We start from the raw sequence: 10520 nt of genomic DNA on the forward strand, positions 1-10520 counted from the left end.
GTGCACAATCTCCGCTCCGATTCTGCTGGCTCTGCTGGCTCTTTTTCGTCTCGGGCGAATGCGACTGGCTGGCCGGTTGGAGGGTTGGAGCGAGCACACCGTCTGAAGCTGCCGCTATTGAACGACAGCAGCTGGCGTTCTGCAGACTTGTCGTGGCTTGTCGTTCAAAGGTCGACGATGGCAGGTCGCTGGGAACCCGCTTCAACAGTAGTGCGCGAGCAGGGATCCTGGAGCATGCGGGGTTCCAATTCACACTCATGGCTCGGTGGGCCCACCGCTGAGCTCGTGCTCCTCGCCAAGAACCGAAGCCGGTCGATTCTCGATTTAACCTCTTCCAGAAACAAAGCTGGAAACCTGGACCAAACAACTTCAGACTCCCGCAAGGAGGCGTCAGTGTCGGGGGCATTGGTGCTAAGAACAACAATAGGCTAGGCCAGGCCGGGGCGGGCCACGGAGCTCGCCATAGGTCTACACACACGGTCCGGTCTCTCATCACGTCAGTGAGCGCCGCCCCGCCACACATGTATGTATGTACATACATACAATACAGTACCCACGGGTCTGCAACCTCTGGACTGTTACGCGTCCAGAAGCCGCACTTACTTTGAATCACACTCCTTCTGGGGACGTGTGCTTGTCGTTAGGGTCCGGGTTCGATCTTGAGGGCCGGGTCAAGTCTCATCTGATTCGAGCTGCAACGTACCTATAAATACTATGTACATGCGCGAAGGCGCCATCCGCCCGCAACTCGAGCAGAACGCAATATCTCCTCCGTCAACAGCGAAGGCCAACCCCTTCACATCCGCCCATACGTCGTGGAGCCACCTGATTGAATCTTGTCGCTATACACGAATGGCGCTCGCTGAACGACCGGCGTACCCTTCTTGTACTTCTCCCGGCGGTCGTAGTAGACAAAGAGCAGATAGAAGGCGTGAATGACACCAGGGAACCAGCTGCGAGTTTGGGAAATATCATTTTATATTGGTTAGCTCCGTTTCTCCGTTTCGTGCTTGCTCTTGCAATTCGTAAGGCCACCAGAACATACAGCCAGATGGTAAGGATGATGTTGATGAACAGGTCGGCGCCGCAGCCAGCCATGATGAGGACGGCCAGCGGAGGAACTGACGCCGGTGAGCCAGCTTCCTGTGGTCCAGGCAGAAACGGGTAGGAGTCACTTACAGAAGATGCACAAGATGGCAACCAGAATTCCTGTACCAACATCCATTGTTGTCTGTTTGATCGGCTCTGCGTTTGCTGGCACTTTGAAAATATACAGGATCAATATACTACTCGTACTTTTGGATCAGAACATCAACGAGATTTCTGAAAAGCCGGACCCAAAACTTCTGTGCCTGTGCTTCATAGGGTGGTGCGAGTGGTGCGAGTCCTCATGATATCCAGGCGCGATGACGTAGTTGATGCACGGGCCAGCAAACTTGGTCTCGCCTGCTGTTCTCGAAGATGTCATTGCTTGGTTTGTGAGGGTTATGGTGGCTACTCGTATGTCTAGGGGAGTGGTCCTCTAGGAATTGGAAACCAGACGCGATGCTCAGAACTGGGGTCACAACTCGTACGTGTATGTGTTTGTACACTCAACATTTTGGAGTCCACTCGTCTGTAATCCGTACATCCCCCTCCGTGCTAGCCATACGTTAGAATCCTTCAACTGTAGTGCAGGAGCCTGCTGACACCTGTTTTCCTACCTCCTAGAACTCTTTCTACCTTCGACGAGTGAACATCGAAGATTGGAGAAGCCATTCAAGCGTTGATTGACTTCAACGGAACCCGCAACTTCCCATCTATTTTTTGTCCGTTCGCAGCTGGTTCCACTCGATATATGTACATACCATAGTACATCCGCCCTGTGAAGCCCTCGGTTGGGATCCTGACGTGGCCGAGAGATTATTTAGCCCCTCAGCTTTACCTGTGCTCCCACTCGTGCTTCGTAAGGCTTAGGGGTATCCGTATAGCTATCTCCGGTCCGAAGAAAACGAGGGCTGCCCCAGGCGAGTGCCATTGGCAAACTGTATCTGCATTTCTCACTTCATAACTGTCCAAGTCACGGCATCCCCTGTTGGAGCTCGGCGACCATGGCAGTTGGGAGCCCCACCACCACTCCAGTTCCGACCCCGGGGTCAGACTCTCGGATACAGTTCCGGCGCTGGGATTCAGGGCCCACAAGCGCCTCGCCTCGCCCCCCGATGTCTGTAGTAGAGTGAGGTGAGGTCTACACTACCCGGTGGTTAGTTGCTAACTAATTAGTTCAGGACTACTACCTGTCTCCCGACAGGTAGGGCCAAAACCCCCGGACATGCCAATATAGCCGGACATATCGCCACCAAATTTCCTATACATTCGCGTCTTTACAAAAGGTGCTATTAAGTTTAATTTAAGTTTAATTACCCTTATAATAATAGCCTTAAATAGCTATAAATAGTTTAATTATAAACTAGGCTCTAAAAAGCTTAAAAACATAGTAAAATTTAATTCTACTTAGTTATAACTAGTTAAATAATAGGTTATATAACTTGCCTTTATCTCCCTCTCCCTTTATATTATACCTCTTATCCTTATTATTTTTAATGCTCTTAATTATAGTAATACCTTCTCTTTTAGCCCCTTAGTAATAGTTATTATCTTCTATCCCTAGTATTATTACTATAGACTTATAGATATATTACTTCTTAAACCTTCTAATATCCTTAATAATAGCTATATATAGAGACTCCTTCTTACCTTTAGATAGAGATAATAACTTAATATTCTCTTCTTACTTATCTTTACCATTTATAAAGTTAAATCTATTATTATTACTATTATTAATTAATATTATAATTATATTACTAATCTATATCCTAGGACGTTTAGAGGATAGGAGTTTGACTTCTAATAATGGCTTCTTAGTTAACTAGGGGATTAGGACTTCTTTTCTATCTCTAAAGTCGAAAAATACTAGTAGCTAACGCTCCTTTGATAAAACCTAGAGAAGGTCCTTATTATTAAGAGGAAAATAGTTATTCTTATTAGTCTTTTCTAAGAATTTAGTAAAGGTTACTATATAAAGGCGATACCTATTAGTACTAGGAATCTTATTTTCTAGGCGCCTTTTCTAGACTTTATATTCTTCTTTATACTTTTATTTAATCTACTTAATAGTAATATAGGTAGCTTTTTGGCTAGTATCTTAAATTGCCTTAGCGCTTTTCTAAGCTTAGATCTCTTAAAACTATCGAATCTACTCGATAGTTATACTTATTATAACCTCTCCTATTAGCTTAATAAGTTAGCTTTATATTTTCTTAATAGATAGTATAGCTAGATAGGCTCTCTTGTCTTTAGTAAAGTTATTTAGATATTTATATACTAGCTAACCCTTATTAACTATTAATATAATATTCTAAAAGTATTCTTATATTAATAAACTAAAAAGCTTAAGATACTACTTTTAAATATAGTTAATACTTTTTTTTATATATATCTATTACTTATTATTAGGAATTATCATAAGATATCTAATACTTATATTAAATAATACTTTCTTTTTAATCTAGTCTATTATAATATATTGGTTTAGTAGAAAAAGACTAGTCTTTTTAAATTCTATTATAATATTTTAGTATTTAAAACTAGTATCTTAGATTTCCTAGAATCCTCTAATAAGGTCTACCTAAATAAATATAAGATTATTATTTCGAACTATTTACTAGAGATATTATTAATATACTTTCTTAAGATAGTAAAAGACTCTTATATCTATTAGCTAAATAAAGTATATTAAATAAAGAGGTAGGAAGATAATAATAATATCGAATAAGAGGTAATATTTATAAAGCTTAAGGTTATAATATCTTATAAAGTTATCTAAGATAAGTAGTTAATATATATATTCTTCTAATAGTATAGATATATAGACTAAATCTTTAAGGGTAATATTATCTAGGTTAATAAAGTATATATTAAGAGTAAAACTAAAGTTATAATAGTTATAATTAAACTATTCCTTAAAGCTTATATCATATTATTAGAACTTAGTATAGATAGTAAAGGAGTATTTATTAAAATATTATATCTAATTTATTATAATCTTAGTATTATTAAATACTATCTCTAACTTATAGAATCGAATCTCCTTATTAAGACTATTAATATCCTAATCTTCTAATAGCTACTATTTAAAGATATAAAATACTAAGATAGTATTACTAATGGTATTTCTAATACTAATTATATTTATTAACTTTTAGTTATAAAGGTCTAAAATCTTTAGCTAATAAAATACTATAATAAGCATTCTATATTAATATCTAAAGGAAGGAACTAACCTTCTTCTTCTTATCTATTTTAACTATTAAAATCTTAAACTACCTATTTAATATTATAAGTATATATCTAGTTTCGTCTATATTCTAATAACTAGATATAATAATCTTAAAGCTTTTAATAATATCTTTAAGCTTATTAAAGAATATCTCTAGTTCTTCTACCTATTATTTAGCTAAAAGTCGGTTTACTTCGACTAATTTAAAGAATATCAGCTAAAACTATAGATAATCTTATTTCTAATATAACTACTAGTACTTATTAATAAGAAGGTAGGGAGGATTATAATATACCTATAAATGGTTAGTAGTATCTTAGAGAAGATCTTTAGTAGCAAGAGAACCAGATTCGATAAGCTAATACGCGTATCCTTTAAGGGCCAAATCTTCGTCGTTTCGAAGTAACTAAGGTCTTCTAACTACGTTACTACTAGTAGCTAGAAGTCTAGTATCCTTTAAAGACTTTAAGTGCTAGCTAACCTAGGTCTTTCTAGTCTTAAATAGCTAAGCCACGTACCAAATACTAGGTTACTTTCTATAGGGTAAACGGCTAGTTCGGTAGCAAGCTTAAGTGGCAAGGAGCCATTTAGCGGCCCCTATATTAGCTGGTTCCTAGATTTAGTTAGTTAGAGGCATCATATATAGGAGAGTAGGTTTAACTAGGCTTGTAGTAGTAGTTATGTCTTCGAATATAGGGAGTTGGCTAGTAAAATTGGACGCGGATTTGGACGTATACCTGTCTGGCTATATTAGTATGTCCAGGGGTTTTGGCCCTACCTGTCGGGAGACAGGTGGTAGTCCTGAACTAATTAGTTAGCAACTAACCACCGGGTAGTGTACGGAGTAGTCGACTCTGCACAAAATCAATAGGGGTCTAGCAGCGGTGATATGAAAAGAACCAGAACGGTACGAAGAAAACGGATACGTCTAAGAGTAGTACTATCGGGTGAATCAATTCCGAGAGGGCTTTCGTGCCAAGTTTCGGATGAACGGTGGCTCAGCAAACCAGTGCGGCTTTACCCTCCTCAGTTTGGCCAGCCTATTTGCTGATGGGAGGAACAAGAAGTCTTGACACGGAGGACGTCCTCCAATTAGCGGAGATTCAATCAGGCCAAAGTCACTTGGCAGCAGAGATGCTGTAACCCTACCTGAGTCAAAAGATGAGACTGTGCCATGGAGCCTCAATGAATTCTTCTATTTAAATGAAGTAGTAGAACAAGTCGAAAGGCGGGCAAGCGAAGATTCGAGCTACAGTTAACGCCATGTACCCGAGATTGATGTTGAGTGTCCCGGCCGGGAAAAGGGGCGAGTTAGATCCTTCGTCATATTTAATCTGTAGTTTCAGGCCGGTGCATCGAGCGTCAAAGCTATCGTGCTTCACGGTGTCGAACATTGGGTACTGAGCTAACCTGTATACCGTACGTAACGTTCGAGGTAGGCAAGGTGACGCTATCAGGTACCATTAAAAATGCTGATGTCCGTGTAAGATGTGCAGAGCGAGCTAAACCCAATGCAATGTTGTGGCCATTGTTTCGATCGCTGGCAGCAGACAACCAACAGTTTTTGCGGCGCCCGAGCCACAAAAGGTTGCCAATAACTCAGCTACCTGAGGCACATAACTACCTACCTTACATACAGTACATACATACATACAATACATACGCTCGTACATACATACATGCATACCTTACTCTACCGTGGGCCACTGGGATATGCAGCTACAGGACCACGCCCTGCTCATCCCTGGCACTCACTTGGGACCGGCACTTCCTTTCGCGACTTGGTATTGATGGTGCATGTCCTGGCGCGAAGGTGAAAATGCGAGAAGGCAGGAAACGGATGTGCAGTGCTGCTGGAGCAAGCTCTTCAGCTCTCAAGTTGGCAGGCCAATTGAATCGTGGCCGGGCCAACACCGGTCAACCGCCAGTAGATGAACGAGCCATGTCGAGAATGTCCACCGGTGAACTCCCATGCCATTTTATCCCCTTTGCACAAACCCCGATCTCCTCCCTTAACCCCTTCTCTCACCTACCCCTTTCCGCCTTCCGCCTTTCAACCCTCCGCATCAAACGCTCTCTCTCCGGCATCTATTCGCCCTTAACCCAGGTTTTTTAAGAAAGGGGCGCGAGATCCAATTGACGACAACCTCCCAAAGGACGCGTGTACCGTGTCCGCGAGGTTAGGTTGCCAGAGCGCTGCGATTTTATTCGTCGCCTGCCGTAGCAGTCTGCTGCTCTTGCCGCAGGTGTGCGAAAGCAAACGAGGACTCGGACCCGTGCCCAGCTCCGCAATTCTTTCCCCTGCTGGGTTCGGCTGTCAGAGTGGAACTCCCAGCCAGTGGAGGACCTTTCCCAGCTGCTTCATTTTCCCAAAAACCCGCTGTCTGCTGCGGACGTCCACCGGGTGACAAAAGGTATGCGCCGCCGCCGACACCGGTTCTGGCATTTGATGATTCCATTTGGCTGACACGCATTTTTTGCAACCACATTGCCAGGCAGCGTCTTCGGATAGCCGCATCATCCCCTTTCCCTCACCCCCCCCCTTTCCCCGTTTCGACCCTCGAACGAGTTCGGCCCTCGAGCTCGACCGCTGCTCCAACCGCAGCCATGGCGACTCAGCAGAACCCGCCCTTCAAGGTCGACCGCTACGTCGTCATCCACGTCGCCACGACCTGCGATGAACACGGCGTCTACGTGACCAAGGACTCGGCCGAGGTGATCGAGCTCGGCTGGATCCTGCTCGACGCAAACACGCTGGATGAGGTGGGCCAAGCCAACCCCTATCTGAAAATTCGAAAGAACTGCTTGTTTCTCACCAGCGTTGTCCTTACAGCTTCACCGCGAGAGCGTGCTCGTCAAGCCCGTCAACACCCCAATTACCCCCCTCTGCAGTGAGTTCCGGAGCCCCGTCTTGCCCACCCCCAGGCGAGGTCTCTTCGGCGGCCGCCGCCTCGCCTTGTTGTGCAACACACCGAGCCCGCCTTGCTGACCAATCGATGCCAGCGAGCTTGACCACCCTGACCTGGGAACATGTTCGGAACGCCGGCACGTTTAGAGACGCCATTAACCGCTTTGACGCCTTCGCCTCGGAGCATCTGACCTCGCAGAACCTCGACTTCGTCTTTGTCACCCTCGAGGCATGGGACCTGCGCGTGCAGCTCCCCCGCGAGGCTCGGGACAAGTCGGTCGTCCTCCCTCCGTACCTGCAGCACTCTCGGGCCTTCGAGCTCCGTACCGAATACCAACGCTGGCAGCAGCACCATCCCGAGTCGCTGCCCTTTGGGCCGTCATCCCTGGCCAATATCTGCGCCGCCTTGGAGGTCGAAGCCGTCCAGTCCAGCGCCCCCATCAAGCACAACCTGCCCTTCCATCTGCAGGCCCTGGCGCCGGCGTCGCCCCGCCGGGCCATGGAGGAAGCCGTGACCCTCGCTCGCGTGCTTCGTGGCCTGATCCGGAAGTCCCAGCCGCCGCATGAGCACCCCGACGTGCTCACCAGGCCCATGGACGCCCGCGCCGATGTCCGCGCTTTCCTTTCGGAGCGCAGCAAGGTGCTGCACCTGTCCGGATTGCCCCATGACACCACTCAGTCGGAGCTGGAGAGCTGGTTCACCCAGTACGGCGGCCGTCCCATTGCCTTCTGGACGCTGCGCACCCCGGAGCAGCACAAGCCGACCGGTACCGGCTTCGCCGTTTTCTCATCCCATGAAGAGGTACAGTAAATTGCCCCCAATTGGCCCAGGCACCCTCTTTGCCCCGCCGCCGCTTCCCATTTGCTTCGACTCGCTAACCCTACCTAGGCTGCCGAGAGTCTGTGCATGAATGGGCGCGCCTTGAACGAGAAGGCGATTGAGGTGTCTCCGTCTTCGAGTAGGGTTCTTGACCGGGCCGCCGAGATCCTCACGCCCTTCCCGCCGAGCAAGAACCGGCCTCGGCCTGGCGACTGGACCTGCCCGTCATGCGGCTTCTCCAACTTCCAGCGTCGTACCGCCTGCTTCCGCTGCTCGTTCCCTGCCGTCACCGCCGGGCCTGCCGGCGAGATTGGTTACGGCTACGGCTATGCGGCCCCCGCCATGATGCCTCCGCCTCCTCACATGGGTCATCACGGCCACGGCGGTGGTCACGGCCGCATGGGTGGCTCCGGCGTTGTTCCTTTCCGCGCCGGCGATTGGAAGTGCGGCAACGAGGTCTGCGGCTACCACAACTTCGCAAAGAACGTTTGCTGCCTCCGCTGCGGCGCCAGCCGTGCCGGTGCGGCCGTGGTGGCCGACTCCGGCTACCCATCTCCCATGGATGCCCCTTCGTCCTACGGCATGGGCCAGGGCTCGATGGGCGGCAATCCCGGCGCCGGGCCCGGCCCGTTCGGCACCGCTGCCGGCGGCTTCGGCTCTGGTGCCGGCTACGGTCAGCACTTTGGCGGGCCCCCCAGCACCTACGCCCTCCCGTCCGGCTTGGGTGGTGGCGCCGCGCCATACCCTCCTCTGAACACGCACTTTGGTCCTGCGCCGGGCACCACCCACTCTGCCGGTCCTTTCGACAGCCGCGCGGCTGAGGCGGCCTTCCAGTCGGCAGGCAACGGCCCTGCTTCTGCCGGGCCCGGCAATAACTTCTACTCGCAGAACGAGAACGACCCCTTCGCGTTCCTGTCCTCTGGTATCGGCAGCCTCTCGGTCAGCAACCAAGATGCCCGTCAGAACGGCAGCGGCGCAACCCAGAACAAGTCGCCCGCCTAAGCGTCAGCCACAGTATAACCTCCAACAATCTTTATCGCTAAACGGTAGGGACGATGCCTTCGCTCAAAGGCTGCCACCGCTCCGTCTGCTCTTTCACGCGTGGCTTTCTTCGGCAAGTTTGGGAACGAGGGATAGAGGATTTATCTGGGCCTTGGCAATATTCTGCGGCAAAGTTTCGTCTGTTTCTTCAGTGCGAGGCGGGTTAATGAGCATTTGGGAGAGATACCACCGCCATCCACCTTACTGGGTTTGTGTGGTTGAAGGGCACGGCAAACGGACGGGTGGCAGGGGTCAAAAAGTACAAAGGGCTGGAAAGACAAAAGAAAGATGCCATTCTTAACAGGGTCCCCTTCAGGGCGGAGTTTTCTCGAACCGACAACACATTGTACTAGTTCTCTCTTTACGGCACGGGGTCACAAAGGGGGGATCTGGGAAATGCTCTCTCTCCTCAAATCGCCCGGGTCACTCACACATACTGTTGTTTCCAATTCTCGTCGACTTCGAAACTCGCAACAATGGGCAGAACCGATCGAAAGTGGGCATTGGGCTGGGCTGGGCTGGTTGGGCTGGATCAGGATTCGGGGCGGGCGCGTGGGAAAATGGGAGGTGGAGAGGCGTGCATAGCGAGGGAGTGTTCAGCGGTTTATATCCGGCCTTTGGTGCTCGTAAAATGGCGGTTGGGGGGATCACATGCCTTTGCGCTGTTTCTTGTGTGTTAATCTTTGTCCTCTTTTTCATGTTTTTGTTCTTTTTCGCTTTTTCTTCTCCCCTGATCTTTTTTCTTGTCCCGTTCTTTTTATCTACTCAAACTATGAGGCTCCAGATTGAGGTCTTTTTTTTTCCCTCTCATTTCAAGGAGAGCTTTTCTGCTGGAAGGGGTCGGTGCGGGAGTAAAGCGGGACGTTAGGGGGCGAAAGGGGTGTTGATTTCGGACCGGAATCGAGGGAGGGAGGTTGTTATTTTTTCTCGCTGATGTGCCTGAAATTATGTTCAACGTCTTTATATTTCTTACACTCCTGTCGCCATACGCCTGAGCTAACTGCCACATACCAAACACGCTGTCGAGGTGCCCTGCACCTGCCCCATGTCTGCAAACCCCGTTGTCTTCTTTTGTTGCACCTCGAGATCCTCACCGGTCTTGGCTTCCTGGATTGAGGTTCCGTAACGCGGGGGACAAGAAGGGAAGGTTATAATGAATCCAGGGCGCTTGGTCTGAACTTGAAGCCGGGGGGGCCGCTCTCCTGATGGTCGAAGTAGTCCAGTCGGCCAGAGAAGGGGCCAGCGATGCGGACACAGGCTCTGCTTGTACATACAGTACAAGTGCCTTCGTTATGCTACTCTTCGCGTTGCCCACCAGGCTCAGCTTCTTCCACGACAATGCTGCTTCGCCGACCTCCGTGGGTCCGCTAGCATCGAAAGGGACAATCAAAGCATGGCCATTTTATGGGAAAAATAATGTAGGCTAACTAGCT

The 10520-nt window shown here is 48.3% G+C and overlaps 2 protein-coding genes across 2 annotated transcripts; one reads left to right on the forward strand and one right to left on the reverse strand.

Annotated features, from left to right (window-relative positions):
* Positions 1-796: 796 nt before the first annotated feature.
* On the reverse strand, positions 797-1225 carry MYCTH_2125404 (uncharacterized protein; the record flags this gene model as incomplete). The annotated part of the gene is made up of 3 exons (XM_003661628.1): positions 797-953; positions 1046-1121; positions 1180-1225. The coding sequence occupies 3 exons, from the start codon at positions 1223-1225 to the stop codon at positions 797-799; spliced, it is 279 nt and encodes a 92-aa protein (XP_003661676.1).
* A 5502-nt stretch (positions 1226-6727) lies between these two features.
* MYCTH_2133332 (uncharacterized protein) lies at positions 6728-10135 on the forward strand. The gene is made up of 4 exons (XM_003661629.1): positions 6728-7081; positions 7152-7209; positions 7322-8028; positions 8116-10135. The coding sequence occupies exons 1-4, from the start codon at positions 6926-6928 to the stop codon at positions 9046-9048; spliced, it is 1854 nt and encodes a 617-aa protein (XP_003661677.1). The 5' UTR covers positions 6728-6925; the 3' UTR covers positions 9049-10135.
* The last annotated feature ends 385 nt before the right edge of the window (positions 10136-10520 follow it).

The sequence above is a fragment of the Thermothelomyces thermophilus genome, chromosome 2, assembly GCF_000226095.1.
Source record: "Thermothelomyces thermophilus ATCC 42464 chromosome 2, complete sequence".
Classification (NCBI taxonomy): Eukaryota; Fungi; Ascomycota; class Sordariomycetes; order Sordariales; family Chaetomiaceae; genus Thermothelomyces; species Thermothelomyces thermophilus.